The following is a 21,688-nucleotide window of genomic DNA, read 5'->3' as shown; positions in this document are numbered from 1 at the left end:
CCACGACTGATGGAGCACCAGCCGCCACTGCTAAAGGCAATCTAGGCAATAATTAGGTCTAGTTTATTACACCCAAAAAAAAAATGGAGTGAGTGCTGAGGTTTATTTATTGAATTGGAGGATTCTCTTATCTTTTACGAGAATTTGCACGCTGCCGTGTAAATTAAAACTTATGGGGTGAGTTACAGAGGGGGGGGGGGGGGGGACTCATGGCCTGAAGGTTTGTGATAGAACGCCCAAACACCATGACTGCAAATATACCCATAACTGATTTGTAACTTTCAGTGCACATACTGCAGGAACTCACAATACAGTACATAACCTGATACAAGCACAATAGTGATTAAAAAAATATATACTATTATATTATAAGTGGAGTGTGGTATGACAAGGCCTCAATCTCTTGTGGCAGGCTCGGTAAGGAGTGTGTAATAATCCTGTATATTATAATACAGGTGTAATACGAGGAGGATCCAGTCTCTTGTGATACATGTAATAATCATGTATACTATATCTGCTGAACAGGGGGAGGCTCCAGTCGTTTACCCCGGATGACGCTGTGTAAGGTCAGCTGTCCCTCACTCTTCTTCTCAGGACAAAGTCAAAATTGGCAGAGGTGTTCATGGCGTAGTACACGTTGGCCGTGTCTGGGATGGTCAGTTCTGAAAAGCGGATACAAGAACTGCGTTGTCAGGTCATAAAAAGCCAACAAAGCACATGAAATGCCAATTTACAACATATTAAATATAGATAAGGATATTTATTTTAGCCTTGTGACTGTAATTAATAAAATACAAGTGGACCCTGAAAAGCAGGAATACGCTGTTAAAAAAATCAAATAACATTTTTAGTTCCCTGAACGATCATACAATTTTCTAATCGTTAAAACAGTTGTATACCCCGCTTGGTACTTTTTACCTACAGGTAAGCCTATAATAAGGACTGGAAAATAAGTGTAAATATACACTTAAAGGGTGCGCACAGGTTAAAAAAATTTGATCGAGTGAAAAAACAAAAATAGTAAATACCAAAAGTGATCAAAAGAAAATAAATTGGTGTATAAATGCATGAGTCTACAGTATATAAATCAACCTGTGAATGATAAATGTGGTTTAGGAATATATCAATTGATATCAATAGCAAATTGATATTGTTTTTCCCAATTTTGAGTCGCTCGTCCAAACAAAAATATAGTTGAGAGCTAGTAGGTTTAATGGGGGACCGCGCTCAAAAAAATATCTATCTATTACATAATTATCAAAAATACATCAATAAATATGACTCAATATCTTTCCAATAAGTGAATTAAATAAGTAAAATTCAAAAGTCCAAAAAAGAAATAAATTCCAAATATAACATATATTAGTGATTGTAAAAGTCTATGGTGAATACTACTAATACGGAAGTGACGTGACTCCTGATGATGTCAGACGCACACTGACGAAACGCGCAGGGTCCAGTGATATGCCACTATGTCACTTCCGGTCCGTGAGACGCAGCTAGAACGCAGAACGGCGTTCAGGAACTCCAGCCGGCTTGTACAGTTTTAAATGTAAGTCTTTACTTATTGAATAAAGTTGTTTGGAAAATACTATGAGCCTCCCTATGTTCCTTTTACCCATGCTGGATACCTTTGAACCCTGCTGGTAACGAGTGAATGCTAGAGGACACCATTAAGGGCTATCTGAATCCTTGAACCATGCTCTCTACTGAGAGGACTGCAGCGGGATACCACACTAACGCTCAACCCCAAGGAGGTATCTGGTAAGTGGGCTGTGCATGCGGTGGAGGTGAAGGAAGAGCACATACCCACTGAATGGATGTTGAAAACTGCCATCTGCCCCCCATTGACAATAATATAAGCACTAAGAGCACTTTATATCAGATTGGACACTATTGCAACAATACTATTAGCAGTATTCACCATGGACTTTTACAATCACTAATATATGTTTTATTTGCAATTTATTTATTTTTTGGACTTTTGAATTTTACTTATTTATTCCACTTATTGGAAAGATATTGAGTCATATTTATTGATGTATTTTTGATAATTATGTAATAGATAGATATTTTTTTGAGCGCGGTCCCCCATTAAACCTACTATAAAAAGGACTACCTGTAGGTAAAATGAATATCTTCTAAACGTGCACTGGAACTTCAGAGCTTCTTGCCAGAACTGAGAGCTCCTGCGCGGGAGTGATGTCATCGCGGCCGCGGCCGCGGCCACTCACAGCACCGGAGCCTGCGAACCCGGGAGAAACGCCTGGGGAACATGTCAGGCCCCTCGGCGTTGACCGGAGTGAATTTATACATATACACACACACATGCTCGTCTCATGCACATAGGCATATACTTTTACATAGGATCTTGCTGGCAGTAAGAGCCTGCATGAAATGCTGTCTGTGTTATGTATGCGTGTAACGTTTATGCTAATGTTTACATTTGTACAGTGCAAATGTACTCTATAGGCCACTGCTCCACCTGCATCCATGCCCTGTGCTGAGCACTTGCCCTGCTGCACTCTGAACAAAGGAGGTTGGCCACTTGGCATGGCCGCCATTAAGAGAATGCTTTGATCTTTCTTATCCCATTCCTGCCTAAGGGCTCTTTCACACGGGCGGTCCGATCAGATCCGCCTGTCAGTTTTTTTAGGCAGATCTGATCGGATGCCCCATTCAGCTCTATGGGGCAGCGGATGTCAGCGGTGACATGTCCGCTGACACCCACTGCCATCCGCATCCAATCCTGTCCACGAAATCCGGATGGATGGAAACCCTATTTTCCATCCGTCCTGGGGATGGGATCGGATGAGAGCGGACAGGCGGTCAGCTCTCATCCGATTCCCCATAGAGAGCAGTGGGGGCTGTGACACCTCCCTCTCCGCACTGCAAGCGGAGACGGAGCTGTCATCTGCCGGCTCAGCGGGGATCGCGGATCGATCCTCGCTGAGCAGCACGGATCCGCCTACGGAGGCGGACCGTGTGAAAGAGCCCTAAGGGAAAAAGAAATGTTAATGCCTAAGCGCAATTTTGCAAATTTTATATGTTTTAGTTAAACTGTACATATCATCACAACTACTTTGTGCATCCAGATGGATCCTTGTATTTTTGCAGGACAAATTGGGCTTTCGTTTGGTGGTAAATGGTAACAGATATCTTCTGTTTTTGTTTTTTTTTATCAAAGGAAAATTGGCCAAAATGTATTTATTTTTTTAATTTAGCTGCATTCTTTTCGCTAATACCATAATGTACCACCAAAAAACAACCCAAAATAAATTCTCCTGCTTCTGACGATTGCAGCGATACCACATATGTGTATGTTATTGTTGTTTGTGCCCCTATTAGAGCCAGAAACAATATTGCACATTTTGCATTTTTTTTTATCCTGCCTAAAAAACACTAATACTAATTAAAATAAAATAAATTCTACCCAAAATATGCTGCCTTTGACCTTTGAACTGGACCTTGACCCTAACACTAACGCTGGCAAATCTTCTTTTTGTTTTTTTTTCCTCTTTATTGTTTATTCTTTATTTTAATTTTTTTTATTTATTTTTTTTCACACACACTTGTTTGTGTATATCTTCCTCTCCTTCAAAAAGAGAAAGATACAATGTATCGTCCTCTTCATTCAGAAGAAAAAGTAAACACAGAGGTGGGCTCACAGTGATTGTCACACAGCCCAATCAGAGGCTATCACAGCGATCAAGTGACCTGGAACTGGGAGTCCTGGGTCCCAATCATTAGTACGAGACCCGGAATTCTCAGTAAGAGACCGATTTCTGTGCTGGGAGCACTCTGTGCGGGGTGCTCCCAGCACAAAGAGAGAAACCCATACACTATATTAACACAAATATTGGGATGCCTACCTTTACACACACATTAACTTTAATGGCATCCCAGTCTTAGTCCGTAGGGTTCAATATTGATTTGGCCCATCCTTTGCAGCTATAACAGCTTCAACTCTTCTGGGAAGGCTGTCCACAAGGTTTAGGAGTGTCTATGGGAATGTTTGACCATTCTTCCAGAAGCACATTAGTGAGGTCAGGCACTGATGTTAGACAAGAAGGCCTGGCTCACAGTCTGCGCTCTAAATCATCCCAAAGGTGTTCTGTCAGGTTGAGGACAGAACTCTGTACTGGACAGTCAAGTTCCTCCACCCCAAACTCACTCATTGCGGTCTTTATGGACCTTGCTTTGTGTACTGGTGTGCAGTCATGTTGGAACAGGAAGGGGCCATCCCCAAACTGTTCCCACAAAGTCGGAAGCATGACATTTTTCAAAATTGGTATACTAACGCTTTAAGAGTTCCCTTCACTGGAACTAAGGGGCCAAGCCCAACCCCTGAAAAACAACCCCACACCATAATCCTCCCTTCACCAAATGATTTAGACCAGTGCGCAAAGGAAGGTCCATAAAGATATGGATGAGTGAGTTTGGGGTGGAGGAACTTGACTGCCCTACACAGAGTCCTGACCTCAACCCGATACAACACCTTTGGGATGAATCAAAGCGCAGACTGTGAGCCAGGCCTTCCCGTCCAACATCAGTGCCTGACCTCACAAATGCGCTTCTGGAAGAATGGTCAAACATTCCCATAGACACACTACTAAACCCTGCTGACAGCCTTCCCAGAAGACATGAAGCGGTTATATCTGCAAAGGCTGGGCCACTCAATATTGAACCCTACGGACTAAGACTGAGATGCCATTAAAATTCATGTGTGTGTAAAAGCAGGTTGTCCCAATACTTTTACTAATATAGTTTATATGCGGCCCCACCAAAAAAGACCCACTTCTGTGATGCTGCCTTTATGCGTACAGTAGGCAAGAAAAGGTTAATGAATGCATAGAATTCTGTGATTGGACGAGGTGGAAAGTGAGAAGGTGATGTCACCGCCCGGCCTCTTCACCTTTTCCAATCAGAGAACACTTTGCAGTTATTGCAAAGTGTTCCCTAAATAGCACAGAGCGGCGGACCTCCTGTGTTCAGCATCAGGGCAATTGCTCAGCACAGGACCCCGAAGCAAGTAGGGAATCACTGGAGTAGTAGTGGTGTCTTCTTCAGTGATTTCCAGTTTCCAGGTATATCAGCCATTTTTGGTATATACAGTACATAGTTATATTGATCCAAGCTGGACCAATGTAAAAATGTAAAAATATCCATACCCCATAAATTTTCTTTAATATAATATCCTTACCTTTACCCTCTGATAGTAACTGTACCAACTGGAAGTCATCAGGGCCATAGGATTCTATGTTGTGTTTATGGAGAGCTCGCTGTATGACTACCCGAGACTTGTCCTGACTCGTGAGCTGCAGAGGAACAGTACAGACAAATGCATTATTAATAATAGAAACATATCATCTAACTTTTTTTAACCCTTTATTGAGATAAAAGAAAACGAAAAAAAAAAAAAAGGACAAACAGTTTACAGTGCAATAGGCACCATAATCGAAAAGAGAATGTTACCAATTACATACAGAATACAGATTTTAGAATTAAAAACCCATGTGATGTCAATAATTGCTGATAATGTGGTGTGCAGACTGTTGTATAGGTAAGTATGAATTATAATATTGATAGTAAAGGGTATGGGCGCTACTTCTAATGTATGTTGGTATACTTGCCACTGGTATGTGATGATGTATCTATTATAGTGTTATTAGTGTGACATATGGTAAACATATAACAACACACTTTATACATACACGGCATACAATATGATATAGATGTAAAGTGCTCAGTGCCACAAAATTATGATATGTAAATAAATTATGTGATAACAAATCCTGTGAAAAAGTGAAATCCTTCTATGGTATAAAAATATAAATAAATAGATAAAGTGCTGCAGTGTCAAACCTGTGAAAAGGTGAATACCTACTGTATAGGTACAAAGTATGATAAATAAATATAGTGCTACAGTATTATAAGTAAAAAGAAATATAAATAAATATCTCCAGATCAAATATGTCCAAAGTCCCAATGCTATGTGCTGAGATGGGCTGTCAGCCACATTACTCTTTGAAGGTGCTGTAGTCCCGAAACAATCCAAAAATTAAATCTAAGTATTAACAGTTCGTGATCCTTTTTAGATGCTTGTGAGATCGACCATAGTGTAGTAATTTCAATACGTATTTTAATAAAATAAATATCCACTTACAGTTTAAGTTTGGTGCAAACCGCAATACCGCTTGGTAAGCGTGCGGACCGGATGTCCGGGTTTCAATGCGTTCCAAAGGACGGAACCACACTAGCGGAAGTAACGGAGTGACGCACAAACCATCTCGACGCGTTTCGTCAGCATTGACATCATCATATACCAGTGGCAAGTATACCAACATATATTAGAAGTAGCACCCATACCCTTTATTATCAATATTTCAATTTTATACTTCTCACTTGGGTGAGATGTATTTTAGGGAGGCTGCAAACTTCAGGATTATACCTTTCTTTTAGCATTTTTTCCTATTTGCGTGGGATTACCATAACACTAAGTATGAATTATACACTGACTAATGTAATGTACCCAGTAGGGCTGCACGATATTGGAAAAGAATTACATTGCAATATTCTTTTTCCCAACGATATATATTGCGAAATTAGTGCAGCCTTCTGATTGTACCATACAGGGTTAATGTTACTGTAGGGAAGTAGTGCAGCCTTCTTCTGGTTGTACTATACAGTGCCAGCCAGGGTTAATGTTAATATAGGAAAGTAGTGCAGCCTTCTTCTGATTGTACTATACAGGGCCAGCCAGGGTTGATGTTACTGTAGGGATGGGAAATAGTGCAGCAGCCTTCTTCTAATTGTACCATACAGGGCAGGCCAGGGTTAATGTTAATGTAGGGAACTGGGTGGGAACTGCAGGTTAAGAAGACAGTGTGAGTGTGGTGGTGGAAGGCAGAGAAGTCGGGAATCACAGTGGTGGTAGAAGGTAGAAGAACACAGCCTGACATCTGTCCCACATGTTCAGTCTGCCTGCAGCTAGTTCTCCTGACTGAGCTGTGAGCGCCGTGAGCAGCGGCACAGCGAACCAATCACGTCGTGAGTAGCGGCACAGCGAACCAATCAGGTGTGCAAACACGCGTGATTGGTTCGCTGTGCCGCTGCTCACCGCTCAGTCAGGAGAACTAGCTGCAGGGCAGACTGAACATGTGGGACGGATGTCGGGCTGTGTTCTTCTACCATCACTGTGAGTCCCGACTTCTCTGCCTTCCATCGCATGTTCCAGCGATGTGAATATCGCCCACGCTCGTGTTCACATCGAATATCGTTCAGCCCTAGTACCCAGAAGGTAGATTTATTTATCCACTGCGCATGTAGAGGCGTTTTTTAACCATCTATCCCATATCTTACGATATTTTTTGGGGCAACCTCTATGAATGTATTGGACTTTTTTTATAGGGCCAAACCCTTACAATAAACAGTCTGGCCATGAAGAGTGTTTCTTGTAGAAAGATATGAAGGATGTCTATCCTCTTCTGAGGTGGAAAGAAGGAAACGTAGGCATTGCTTAGGGCAGTGATTGTGAACCTTGGCACTCCAGATGTTTTGGAACTACATTGCCCATGATGCTCATGCACTCTCCAGTGTAGTTGAGCATCATGGGAAATGTAGTTCCAAAACATCTGAGGTGCCAAGGTTCACCATCACTGGCTTAAGGCATAGGGTTGGTGGGGAGCCCTTATGATAATGCAGGAATTTTACCAACTGTGTCCAGTATCCTTGGATAACAGGACAAGACCACATTAGATGGTAAAAAGTGCTATTAGTTTCCACACATCTGGGCATGCTGGGTTATAATTTGGCAGATATTTGGATAATTGGATAGGCATTAAATAGGATCTATGTAAAATATACAGGTGAGTGAGGAGGTCATAAAGCTTAGGAGACATTTATTTACAGGATTCCAACACCTGTCCCATTCCTCATCCTCCAGCTCTCTGACCTCCCTCACTCACCGTGACTTCAATTGGTAAGCCAAGTTGGTGGCAACCGGCATTAGAAGATAGTTATAAAATGTGGAAATCAGCTTTTTAGGGTCCGAACCCATAATTACCTCCACCAAGTACAGGAAATCAAGTCTGGGAATGGAATCCCCAAATTGAGTGTAAATAGAATGACGTAGTCGGTCATGTTGTATATTTTAAAAATATTCACAAGTCAGTTTTATAAAAGAATGAATAAAATTGAACTGAATAAGTTTTATTTTAGCCTTTTTGGAATTTGCATAGGATTCAGAACAAACCAAAAAGAACTTCAGTAAAACATAGCAAAAAAAATCCCCCCAAAAAAATATGAGTCCATCAACGTCCCCCTTCAGAGTCTCCCTTACATCAGAGTCCCCATCACATTCTGCTCTTACATTAGAGTCCAATTTACATCAGACTTCCCCCTTGCATCAGGTTCCCTATCAGAGTCCCCCTTTACAATAGGGTCCTCATTGAAGTCCTCCATTACATCAGGGTCCCCTCTTACATCAGAGTACCCCTTACATCAGGGTTCCCATCAGAGTCTGCCCTTACATTAGAGTTGCCATCACAGTTCCCCCCTTACATCAGAGTGCCCCCTGGGGAACCTGCACTGGAAACCGGAGGGAGGGAGGTAAGTGGATGTTGGGGAGAAGCTGAGACCATAGGCTGACCTGAAGACCTGTTGAAGCAGCCATTGACTTAAGCTGTGAGCCAGATAAAATCTTGCAATTGCCAGATTTGGCCTGCGAGCCAAAATTTAGAGACCCCTGCCTTATATGTACAGTATGTGCATTTTACTATTCAAAGAAGGTATATTTTATTTTTCAAATGCACTTTGCAGTAAGCATTGTTCAGAAAGTGATGGCGATGGGGCTAAGGCTGGCCATACACTTGCCAATTTTCAGGCAACTTCAAGCACTTTCAATGAACTGGGAATCAAACATAGAATGGGGTTGACTGAATCCAAGCAGTCTATCACCTATTAGCTCAAGCTATCCCCTGAATTCAGATTATTGAACTGAATTATAAATTAACAGCTTATACATAGTTGACAGATACAGTAATACAGGATATTGAAAAATCATTAGAAACTGGAAAAATGAAATTTCATCAAAAGCCATTAGATTTTTCTGCCAGACTCCATCAATTCTCCTTGTGGTCAATAAAAAGCACTAACTTTCACATTCGATTGCTTGGAGTTTTAGTTTTAGTTCAGTGAAAACTGGTTGAAATTTCTGGAAAGTTTCTACATGCATGGTCAGCTTTGGAATATGCACTTTCTAAAAGTCAATAAGCTCTCCTCTGTGAATTTTGTTCCTTTTGCCTCTTGAATGAAAATGCAATTTTAAAAAAATGAGAACGAATGTCCAAGAACTGTCTTGGAGTTCTTACCAGTATACTTTTGTACAAATTCCCATGAGTGTTCTCCATGCTGACCCGGATAATACACAGGTCAGCGATTTGCTGGTTGTACACTGGGAGTGACGGGGAGACTGGGGAACGGGGTGAAGAGACAGATCGTAGAACTTCCTCTCGTCCTGGAGTGCTGGGCGGAGTCAGAACTTCCTGTGTGCTTCCTCTGTCCTGTAATGACCATATCGCAATGACAGAACATTGACCCGAAATTCAAAATGTCATCACAGAGTTCTGTATCACATGCAGTTACCTTATTGGTGGGCGTCTCTGCAGGACACAAAGCTGCTATAAGTCCTTCATCAATCTCACAGCTACTGCAGGATCCCGACGGAGACACGCGATCCCCATTCATCTTAGGACTAAACACTTCAGAACCTAATAACAAACTGTGCATAAAACAGAACATGTACAGAACAAAAGATGAATAAAATAGTCACAGTAAACAGGCATGAGTACAACAATGACTTGTGTAATGACAGTAAAGACAAGGAATGAGTGGGCCCAGGAGAAAAGGTGGTGAGTGGGCTCAATTGAAGGACAGAAGATAAGGTGGTGAGTGGGCTTAGTGGAAGGACAGGAGATAAGGCGGTGAATGAGCTCAGTGGAAGTATAGAAGATAAGGTGGTGAGTGGGCTCAGTGGAAAGACAGAAGATAAGGTGGTGAGTGGGCTCAGTGGAAAGACAGAAGATAAGGTGGTGAGTGGGCTCAGTATAAGGACAGGAGATAAGGTGGTGAGTGGGCTCAGTGGAAGGACAGAAGATAAGGTGGGGAGTGGGCTCAGTGGAAGGACAGGAGATAAGGTGGTGAGTGAGCTCAGTGGAAGGACAGGAGATAAGGTGGTGAATGAGCTCAGTGGAAGGACAGGAGATAAGGTGGTGAGTGGGCTCAGTGGAAGGACAGGAGATAAGGTGGTGAGTGGGCTCAGTGGAAAGACAGAAGATAAGGTGGTGAGTGGGCTCAGTGGAAAGACAGAAGATAAGGTGGTGAGTGGGCTCAGTGGAAGGACAGGAGATAAGGCGGTGAGTGGGCTCAGTGGAAAGACAGAAGATAAGGTGGTGAGTGGGCTCAGTGGAAGGACAGGAGATAAGGTGGTTAGTGGGCTCAGTGGAAAGACCGAAGATAAGGTGGGGAGTGGGCTCAGTTGAAGGACAAGAGATAAGGTGGTGAGTGGGCTCAGTGAAAAGACAGAAGATAAGGTTGGGAGTGGGCTCAGTGGAAGGACAGGAGATAAGGTGGTGAGTGGGCTCAGTGGAAGGACAGGAGATAAGGCGGTGAGTGGGCTCAGTGGAAGGACAGGAGATAAGGCGGTGAGTGGGCTCAGTGGAAGGACAGGAGATAAGGTGGTGAGTGGGCTCAGTGGAAGGACAGGAGATAAGGCGGTGAGTGGGCTCAGTGGAAGGACAGGAGATAAGGCGGTGAGTGGGCTCAGTGGAAGGACAGGAGATAAGGCGGTGAGTGGGCTCAGTGGAAGGACAGGAGATAAGGGGGTGAGTGGGCTCAGTGGAAGGACAGGAGATAAGGTGGTAAGTGAGCTCAGTGGAAGGACAGGAGATATGGTGGTGAGTGGGCTCAGTGGAAGGACAGGAGATAAGGGGGTGAGTGGGCTCAGTGGAAGGACAGGAGATAAGGTGGGGAGTGAGCTCAATGGAAGGACAGGAGATATGGTGGTGAGTGAGCTCAATGGAAGGACAGGAGATAAGGTGGTGAGTGAGCTCAGAGGAAGGACAGGAGATAAGGGGGTGAGTGGGCCCAGTGACCCAACTGACTCATAGGGGTCACATGAGTGGACAAGCAGTAAAAGGTTTAGAACCTGATGCCCAACTTGTGTCCCTTTGGTACTTACCATGCAGCCCTTGGGCCCCAACAGCCAGTATGAAATGTGATCTATGAGTAATGGGGGAGCGGATCAATCAATCGTCTGCCCAACCTCCATTCATTTATGGAAGCTGTAACACGGCTTCCATAGGTGTGCACAGCCTATTGCTTTAGGGTGTGCACCCCAAAGCGCAAACACACATGCATGTGTATGTGTGTGTATGCATGATATAAGAACTAGCATCAAAGGTAGAGCTTTTAAGGACACCGCCTCTCACTTTTCTTCTTTTTAAGGGCTTTTCTTGCTAATTTTATTTAAAGCTTTAAAGCAGTTGTATCCCCCAAAAAAAAAACCAAAACAAAACAAAAAAAAAAAACCTGCAGGACAATGGCATAATGTGCTAGTATGCATTGCATTAACTAGCACATTATGAAATACTTACCTTAGATTAAAGCCCTGACGCGGTCGCCCGGACACCGCTGAGGCAGCTGACATGTTCCCTCGGCGTCTCTTCCGGGATCGGCGGCTCCGGAACTGTGAATGGCCAGAGCCGCAATGAAGTCACTCATGCGCACGGGCAAGATACGCAGGACCTTCGGAGCACATGCACCGCTGCAGGTTTAGGAGATATTAATTTTACCTACAGGTAAGCCTACCGCTTTAAAAGAAAGTTTCAGAAAAACAAATACATGAGTTTCCCAAAGAAGTAAACATTCAGCCTCCTGACAAAGGCACTTCAGGCCTTTGTCTTAGTCTTCAACAACCTCCTGTCTGCTGGGTTGAAGCCCAGAACCATGGTCAGGTCACTACTAAAAGCCCAGCATACATGTGACCAATTAGTGTGCTGGTGGTTCTGAAAACCTGGACCGAGGATGGGGAATTTCATCACACCCAGATCACTTTAAAAACTCCAGGCTCCAGGTCCCAAACTGACTTTACCAATCACTGAGGAAACTGAAAAGCCAGTTTCCTCTTCATGGCACAAGCTCCCTGGAGCCCCTCAACGCGCCTGGCTGAGAATCCTAACCTCTTTCAAACCCTTGCAAGGCAACGCTCCCCCACAATATATCTATATACATCTATACAGGTGCATCTCAAAAAATTAGACTATCACTCAAAAAGTTAATTTATTTCAGTAATTCAATTCAAAAAGTGAAACGCAAATATTTCATATAGATGAGTTACAGGCAGTGATATATTTCATTTGTATTAATGTGCATAAAGAAGCCATGGAAAAAATCTCCAAAAGGCATCAAATTACAGATTAGACATTCTTATATGTCAACAAAAGTTAGATTTTATTTCCATCATTTATACTTTCTAAATTACAGAAAACAAAAAAAATGGTGTCTGCAAAAGTTTGGAAGCCCTGCAGAATTTATAGCATGCACTGCCCCCTTTGCAAGGCTGAGACCTGCCAGTGTCATGGATTGTTCTCAATCATCGTCTGGGAAGACCAGGTGATGTCAATCTCAAAGGTTTTAAATGCCCAGACTCATCTGACCTTGCCCCAACAATCAGCACCATGGGATCTTCTAAGCAGTTGTCTAGAAACTGAAACTGAAAATAGTTGACGCTCACAAAGCTGGAGAAGGCTATAAGAAGATAGCAAAGCGTTTTCAGATGTCAATATCCTCTGTTCGGAATGTAATTAAGAAATGGCAGTCATCAGGAACAGTGGAAGTTAAAGCAAGATCTGGAAGACCAAGAAAAATATCAGACAGAACAGCTCGCAGGATTGTGAGAAAAACAATTCAAAACCCACGTTTGACTGCACGATCCCTCCAGAAAGATCTGGCAGACACTGGAGTTGTGGTACACTATTCCCCTATAAAGAGATACTTGTACAAATATGGTCTTCATGGAAGAGTCATCAGAAGAAAACCTCTTCTACGTCCTCACCACAAAAATCAGCGTTTGAACTTTGCAAATGAACATATAGACAAGCCTGATGCATTTTGGAAACAAGTTCTGTGGACTGTTGAGGTTAAAATTTAACTTTTTGGCCGGAATGAGCAAAGGTACGTTTGGAGAAGAAGAGGCACAGAATTTAATGAAAAGAACCTCTGTCCAACTGTTAAGCATGGGGGTGGATCAATCATGCTTTGGGGTTGTATTGCAGCCAGTGGCACAGGGAACATCTCACGAGTAGAAGGAAAAATGGATTCAATAAAATTTCAGCAAGTTTTGGATGGTAACTTGATGCCATCTGTGAAAAAGCTGAAGTTAAAGAGAGGATGGCTTCTACAAATGGATAATGATCCTAAACACACCTCAAAATCCAAGGGGGATTACATCAAGAGGCGTAAACTGAAGGTTTTGCCATGGCCTTCACAATCTCCTGACCTCAACATAATTGAAAATCTATGGATAGACCTTAAAAGAGCAGTGCATGACAGACAGCCCAGAAATCTCAAAGAACTGGAAGACTTTTGTAAGGAAGAATGGGCAAAGATACCTCAAACAAGAATTGAAAGAATCTTGGCTGGCTACAAAAAGTGTTTACAAGCTGTGGTACTTGCCAAAGGGGGCAGTACAAGATATTAACTCTGCAGGGTGCCCAAACTTTTGCAGACGGCATTTTTTGTTTTCTGTCATTTTGAAAGTGTAAATGATGTAAATAAAATCTAACTTTTGTTGACATATAAGAATGTCTAATCTGTGGCTTCTTTATGCACATTAATACAAATTTTTACCTGGGGTGCCCAAACTTTCGATCACCACTGTATATACAGTGCCTTGCGAAAGTATTTGGCCCCCTTGAACTTTGCAACCTTTTGCCACATTTCAGGCTTCAAACATAAAGATATAAAACTGTAATTTTTTGTGAAGAATCAACAACAAGTGGGACACAATCATGAAGTGGAACAAAATTTATTTGATATTTCAAACTTTGTTAACAAATTAAAAAACTGAAAAATTGGGCGTGCAAAATTATTCAGCCCCTTTACTTTCAGTGTAGCAAACTCTCTCCAGAAGTTCAGTGAGGATCTCTGAATGATCCAATGTTGACCTAAATGACTAATGATGATAAATAGAATCCACCTGTGTGTAATCAAGTCTCCGTATAAATGCACCTGCACTGTGATAGTCTCAGAGGTCCGTTTAAAGCGCAGAGAGCATCATGAAGAACAAGGAACATACCAGGCAGGCCCGAGATACTGTTGTGGAGAAGTTTAAAGCCGGATTTGGATACAAAAATATTTCCCAAGCTTTAAACATCCCAAGGGGCACTGTGCAAGCGTTAATATTGAAATGGAAGGAGTATCAGACCACTGCAAATCTACGAAGACCTGGCCGTCCCTCTAAACTTTCAGCTCATACAAGGAGAAGACTGATCAGAGATGCAGCCAAGAGGCCCATGATCACTCTGGATGAACTGCAGAGATCTACAGCTGAGGTGGGAGACTCTGTCCATAGGACAACAATCAGTCGTATACTGCACAAATCTGGCCTTTATGGAAGAGTGGCAAGAAGAAAGCCATTTCTTAAAGATATCCATAAAAAGTGTTGTTTAAAGTTTGCCACAAGCCACCTGGGAGACACACCAAACATGTGGAAGAAGGTGCTCTGGTCAGATGAAACCAAAATCAAACTTTTTGGCAACAATGTAAAACGTTATGTTTGGCGTAAAAGCAACACAGCTCATCACCCTGAACACACCATCCCTACTGTCAAACATGGTGGTTGGCAGCATCATGGTTTGGGCCTGATTTTCTTCAGCAGGGACAGGGAAGATGGTTAAAATTGATGGGAAGATGGATGGAGCCAAATACAGGACCATTCTGGAAGAAAACCTGATGGAGTCTGCAAAAGACCTGAGACTGGGACGGAGATTTGTCTTCCAACAAGACAATGATCCAAAACATAAAGCAAAATCTACAATGGAATGGTTCACAAATAAACATATCCAGGTGTTAGAATGGCCAAGTCAAAGTCCAGACCTGAATCCAATCGAGAATCTGTGGAAAGCACTGAAAACTGCTCTTCACAAACGCTCTCCATCCAACCTCACTGAGCTCGAGTTGTTTTGGAAGGAGGAATGGGCAAAAATTTCAGTCTCTCGATGTGCAAAACTGATAGAGACATACCCCGAGCGACTTACAGCTGTAATCGCAGCAAAAGGTGGTGCTACAAAGTATTAACTTAAGGGGGCTGAATAATTTTGCACGCCCAATTTTTCAGTTTTTTATTTGTTAAAAAAGTTTGAAATATCCAAAAAATTTCATTCCACTTCATGATTGTGTCCCACTTGTTGTTGATTCTTCACAAAAAATTAAATTTTTTTTATCTTTATGTTTGAAGCCTGAAATGTAGCAAAAGGTTGCAAAGTTCAAGGGGGCCGAATACTTTCGCAAGGCACTGTATATATATAATATATATATATATTTTTATACGCTGACTGATGCTTATGGCATGGGTGTTCAACCTGTGGCTCTCCAGCTGTTAGCTGTTATGGAACTACCCATTGCAAGAAAAGTCCCATGAGGCATTGCAAGACTGACAGTTGCATGCATGACTCCCAAAGGTAAAGGCATGATGGGAGTTGGCTCCCAAAGGCAGAGGCATGATGGGACTTGTAGTTCCACAACAGCTGGAGGGCCGCAGGTTGGACACCCATGGCTTAGGGCTTTCTCCCTCGTTCTCTCTCTTCTGCTGTGGGAGAACTTCAGCTGAGTAAAAAGGCTGAATGCTGACAAAACACTAAATAGATCCAAGTGCTCCCCGTTTGTTTTTTGGGTTTTGAGGACCCTTTTAGGGGGCACCCTGTTAGCCAGAAACTGACCTAGTTTTTTTTTTGTGTAAAGCTATAGTCAAAGCCCTTCTGCATTGAAACTGTTTGTTTGCTGCTTTGCTGGGTAAAAGTACAGGCAGGGCAAACCTGCTTAAACTGTTCCTGGGTGTCCTTGCCTAGTTTACTATTGCTATTACCAGCTGAGCTTATATATATATATATACACACACACACACACACTATATAGATAAATGATTGCATGCATGATGCATGGAGAACTTACGAGCTGAACCTCTTGGTCAGTTTCCTGCGGATACGAGGGGAGTTTGGACAGGAATCTGCCGGCGGTTCGATAGTGCGAGAAATTCTGTAGCTGTGAGGACAGGGAATAAAATGGTGTGAAAATACTATCTTACATTATGCCACCTGAATGCACTGCTGGAACCCTTGTTAACAGAGTGGGGCTTCCAGGGACAGGGGGAGCATGTAACCTTTTATATACAGTATAACAGTGCCCAGGTCTCATCTAATCACTTATGGCACTTTTCCACTGCAAGTACCGGCTCGGCTCTACTCGGCCCTGCATGGCCCGGTTTGCTTTTCCACTGCTGGTACCCCATGGTACGGTGTTGGAACGGTTCGGTACGGTACGGTATGGTTTGCTTTTCCACTAAAGTAGTACTAAAGTTAAGTGGGTGGGATAACAACGATTCTCTGACCAATCAGTGGCTAGTAGTGACTGCATGCAAAGGATTGTGGGATATGGTACCGGTATGGTACCTCTTGGAACCACAATCGAGGTGGTACTGTTTTAGAGAGCTGTACCATTCGGTTCCCTGCAGTGGAAAAGCGCCGTACCGTACCGAACCATTCCTACACCGTACCATGTGGTACCATGCAGTGGAAAAGCACAAAAGCGAGCCGAACCGTTCGGTTCCATGCGGTGGAAAAGCCCCATTATACTGCTACTCTGTAAAAGTACATTCATTGATAAAAGTATACATAAGAGGGTGATTTTTTTTATTTTTTTATTTACTTACATTTGAATATGCAAAAAAAAATGAAAATAAGACACTGGGCACAATTCAATAAAGGCATGCATTATGGTAGTCACGTGACCACTTAACGCATGAGATAATGAAAATGAAAATTCACTATTGCTTAAATGCAGTATTTAGCGCAAACACCAAAAACGCTAATTAAACGCTGCATACAAAGGCAATGAAGTAAATTCAAAAAAGGAAGTAAATACATAAATGCATGGGGTAAATATGTACTGGTCAAAGCTTGCGATAACTATGGCAATGCTCAGACCCTCCCAGTGATTGGTTTAAAAAAAAATAGACAAGAAAGTGCAGTCAGCTAGATTGAGGAGTTATTTCTGGAGGCTGGCAGGCAGCATATCAAATAGGCTGGAGCCCTTTGAATCCAGTCTTCTGGAATTTAAAGCAATACAGAAAAGGAGGAGAAGAAGATCTCAAGTGGTTCTTTTAAAGGAAAGAAGCTTCAAGGAGCGCACACTGCTGGATCAATTCTCCAATGCTAAATCCCTGCAGAACTTCAGGTTACCTAAGCCACTTATCATGGAACTCTATACCCAACTCATTGGGATTTATTTACTAAAGGCAAATAGACCGTGCACTCTGAAAAGTGCAGTTGCTCCAGAGCTTAGTAAATGAGCAGAAACTCTGCTGATTTCCAGCATCCAATGGATCATGCTGCAAACAAAAATGCTGTTTTTTTATTTTCCTTGCGCATGATTGGGCATTCTTTTCAAAGTGAAGCTTCCCTCATTGACTAAGTCCTGGAGCAACTGCACTTGCAGAGGGAAACTGCACTTTGTAAAGTGCACAGTCTATCTGCCTTTAGTAAATCAACCCCATTGGGATCGTGCGAGATGCTTGCGATTACTTACCGCATGGTTTTATGCAGTATTAAGGGCATACTTTGGAAAGAGAACGCATGCAAGTTTACAGGGAGAGTTTTTTTGGGAATTACACAAAATGACACGACTTGGATGCGATAACATATCGCTTAGTAAACTTTGCTCATTAAGTTATAAAAGTTATAAAGGGAGTTCTTCTTAGGTCTCCTCACCTTTGGTCCTCGGTCAGTTGGCGATGCATGTAAAAAGCTTGTAAGATTTCAGGCTTTGGCGTCAGGACATAGTGGCGACAGGTAAGCTGTAGCTTCTGAATCTTGGCCAGAACTTCATATTCCTAGTAAGGCAAAGAGTGTCAGCTTTTGGATCATTGCTGCTGTAGGCAGCCTTCTTAGTGTAAACATATCTTAATCCTGCACACTCACCTTTCTCCTCTTCTCAAAGTTTATAAGCCCACCCTGTGAAATGATAGGAAGATAAAAAGGAAAGGGACTTATTTATAAAGCATCAGTATACATTCTATAACCACTTTATTAAACTACATCGAAAGCCAGGAACAGAAATCTAGAATGTTGCAACTTTGCAGTCCTGAAATGTGCTGCCTGTATTAGTTATAATACAAATCCCCTCCTCCCCAATCTCCTTGAGGTGCCCCCCCCCCCACACCTTACATAATGCCATAGTGCCCAGGGCAGCTGTCCCTCCTGCCCACCCCTTTTTCCGGCCCTGACCATATGTGCCCCTTTATGAGTACTAGCTAGATCAGTGTTTCTCAACTCCGGCCCTCAAGGCACACTAACAGGCCAGATTTTAAGTATTACCTTGGGGAGATGCAGACTAGAATACTGCAATCACTGAGCAGCAAATGATATCACCTATGATGTATTTCAGTTTTCCTGCAAACCTGGCCTGTTAGTGTGCCCTGAGGACCGGAGTTGAGAAACCCTGAGCTAGATGACCACTGAGTGCATTAACTGGCTATGAATAAAGACCAGGGCTTTTTTTCACAGAGAATAGGTGCAGGAACTCCTCCTTTCTGGGTACCTCCTTGTCTCCGCCCCTATCAACCGCCAATCATCGTTCCTTGGTTCCAACCACCACCCACCTCCCAGTACTGCCCCTTTCAGAGAATATAGAAGCAAGTAACATTTGTGGTATAACATTTGTTAACGATACCAAGAAAAGCAGTAAAATAGATCCCCTGCAGCCAGGAACAATGGATTCCCCCAGCAACAATGGACTACCTGCAACAAAATACACCCCCCCCAGCAACAATAGACCCCCGGCAGCAAAAACAGATCCCACCCGCAGCCAGCATCAATAGACTCTCCAGATCCCTCCCAGCAACAACTGACCCCCTGCAACAGAAAAGCCACCTCCATAGTTGCCAACATTTAAAAAAAATTTCCAGGGACACTTTGCAGCACAGCTATCAATTACCACACCCACTTCCCCAAAGCTCCGCCCACTCTGCATAATTAATCTTGCCTACTTATCAGATTATAGGGTCTACTCGATATAGAGAGAATTATAGGAAATTAAAAAGGGAATTTCAAACTTAAGGCCACAGTAGCAGAGTTGGAATAATTCTCCCATTCAGCTGCACTACTTCTGCGTAACATTTTATGGGCAGCCCGAAAAACAAGCGCTTCCAGGCACAAAATAAATTACCTGGGACAGGCTTCTATTTCCAGGGACTGTCCCAGGAAAAAAAGGACAGTTGGCAAGTATGCACCTCCAGCAACAATAGATTTCCCACAGCAACAACAGACCTCCCCCGCAGGCAAAAACAGATCCCCTCCAATGACAATAGATCCCATCAATAGATCCTGTAGCACACCCCAGTACCCCTTGCCGTTACATACATTTAGTGCTGGAGGTGCTGGAACTGCGTTCCCCCGCATTCCCGCTGAAAAAAAGCCCTGATAAAGACAACAAAGATAAAGCATTCTCACCTCTACATAGTCAGGAAGTGCAGTGTCCAACATGACAAGGTCCGTCAAAAATGTTCCAAGATAAGGCACCGTACCCTGAGCTGGTCTCTGAAATAGGAAGGAGTGTCAAGTTTATTCAAGCTGCGTCCTGTAGAAGGTAAGGTGAGAATGTTGTCTTAGGTTCTAAGGTAATATCCTCTAGAGGGCACCATGAGACAAGGCCTCACCTATCCTTCATCTCCCATGGACACTGCGGAAATAGACATGATATTGACTACCAAACCCACTGCCCACTATCTACAAGGGTAATTACAGCTTCAGTTTGAAGCAGCTTGGCAGAAATCTGCATTATATGAAGGAGGAACTACAGTGGGTGCGGAAAGTTTTCAGACCCCCCTTAAATTTTTCACTCTTTGTTATATTGCAGCCATTTGCTAAAATCATTTAAGTTCATTCTTCTTCCTCATGAATGTACACATAGCACCCCATACTGACAGAAAAACACAGAATTGTTGACATTGTTGCAGATTTATTAAAAAAGAAAAACTGAAATATCACATGGTCCTAAGTAATCAGACCCTTTTCTCAGTATTTAGTAGAAGCCCCCTTTTGATCTAATACAGCCAGGAGTCTTTTTGGGAAAGATGCAACAAGTCTTTCACACCTGGATTTGGGGATCCTCTGCCATTCCTTCTTGCAGATCCTCTCCAGTTCTGTCAGGTTGGATGGTAAACGTTGGTGGACAGCCATTTTTAGGTCTCTCCAGAGATGCTCAATTGGGTTTAAGTCAGGGCTCTGGCTGGGCCATTCAAGAACAGTCACGGAGCTGTTGTGAAGCCACTCCTTCGTTATTTTAGCTGTGTGCTTAGGGTCATTGTCTTGTTGGAAGGTAAACCTTCGGCCCAGTCTGAGGTACAGAGCACTCTGGAGAAGGTTTTTGTCCAGGATATCCCTGTACTTGTCATGGTCTTACCTTCTTGCTGTTCTCCTTCGTTTGACATGTGCTGGCGGCCATCTTGGTTTCTGGGTTTCTTGTAGCCTCCCACCCTGCGGCTCCTCCTTCCCACTGGGAGGAGCTGGATGCCTAGCTCATATATATAGGAGGTCTGTGGCTTCAGTTCCTTGCTTGGTCCTCCTGTGTACACATGCTTCTAAGACTGCTGCTGCTTCTGGTTCCTGATCCTGGCTTCGTCTGACTACCCTGCTGGTTCCTGATCCTGGCTTCGTCTGACTACCCTGCTGGTTCCTAATCCTGGCTTCGTCTGACTACCCTGCTGGTTCCTGATCCTGGCTTCGTCTGACTACCCTGCTGGTTCCTGATCCCGGCTTCGTCTGACTACTCTCCTGGTTCCTGACCTCTGGCTTCGCAAGGACTCTGCCTCGGTTTCGCCATCCGTTTGGACTTTTGCTTTACAGCTTGATTTTCAATAAAGCCTTCTTATTTTCACTTATCTGTTGTTGTATGTCTGGTTCATGGTTCCGTGACATTAGGACCAAGCCATGAATTCTGACGGTACAGGGCCATCCTCGCTACCCACGCTGGTTGCCAGACTTGATCAGCAGTATCACCTGTTGGGTCGGTTCGCCGTGGCGTTGCAAACCCTGCTTGAACGCACGGCTCATTTCGCTCCCGTTGCCGATGGGTCGGTTGTCGCTCCTGGGCCCGCTCCTACTGCCGCTCCGGTTGTTGCGCCAGAGTCTACCCCGACACCTGTTGTTGCGCCTGCGGTGTTTCGGGGTATGACCGGTTCTGCCCCCCTTCCACAGCGCTTTGGGGGAGAGCCAACTCAGTGCCGAGGTTTCCTTAACCAGGTGGGCATTTATTTCGAGTTGCTGCCACATGCCTTTCCTACTGAGAGATCAAAGGTGGGCTTCTTAATTTCGCTGCTCTCGGACAAGGCCTTGGCCTGGGCCAGTCCTTTATG

The 21,688-nt window shown here is 43.4% G+C and overlaps 1 protein-coding gene across 3 annotated transcripts in view; it reads right to left on the bottom strand.

Annotated features, from left to right (window-relative positions):
* Positions 1–205: 205 nt before the first annotated feature.
* Positions 206–21,688, bottom strand: part of RGL3 (ral guanine nucleotide dissociation stimulator like 3) — a 180,028-nt gene continuing 158,545 nt past the window's right edge. For all 3 annotated transcript variants that reach the window (XM_082254292.1, XM_082254291.1, XM_082254293.1), the window contains 8 exons: positions 19,785–19,871; positions 18,255–18,287; positions 18,045–18,166; positions 16,231–16,320; positions 9,646–9,781; positions 9,372–9,563; positions 5,204–5,318; positions 206–662 (listed from right to left, as the gene is read on the bottom strand). In XM_082254292.1, coding sequence (XP_082110418.1) covers positions 568–662; positions 5,204–5,318; positions 9,372–9,563; positions 9,646–9,781; positions 16,231–16,320; positions 18,045–18,166; positions 18,255–18,287; positions 19,785–19,871 — 870 coding nt within the window. In that variant the 3' untranslated portion in view covers positions 206–567. The remainder of the gene's footprint in view (positions 663–5,203; positions 5,319–9,371; positions 9,564–9,645; positions 9,782–16,230; positions 16,321–18,044; positions 18,167–18,254; positions 18,288–19,784; positions 19,872–21,688) is intronic.

Source organism: Pelophylax lessonae, assembly GCF_965119305.1.
Source record: "Pelophylax lessonae genome assembly, chromosome: 4".
Taxonomy (NCBI): domain Eukaryota; kingdom Metazoa; phylum Chordata; class Amphibia; order Anura; family Ranidae; genus Pelophylax; species Pelophylax lessonae.
This window is presented reverse-complemented; position numbering and strand designations above follow the sequence as displayed.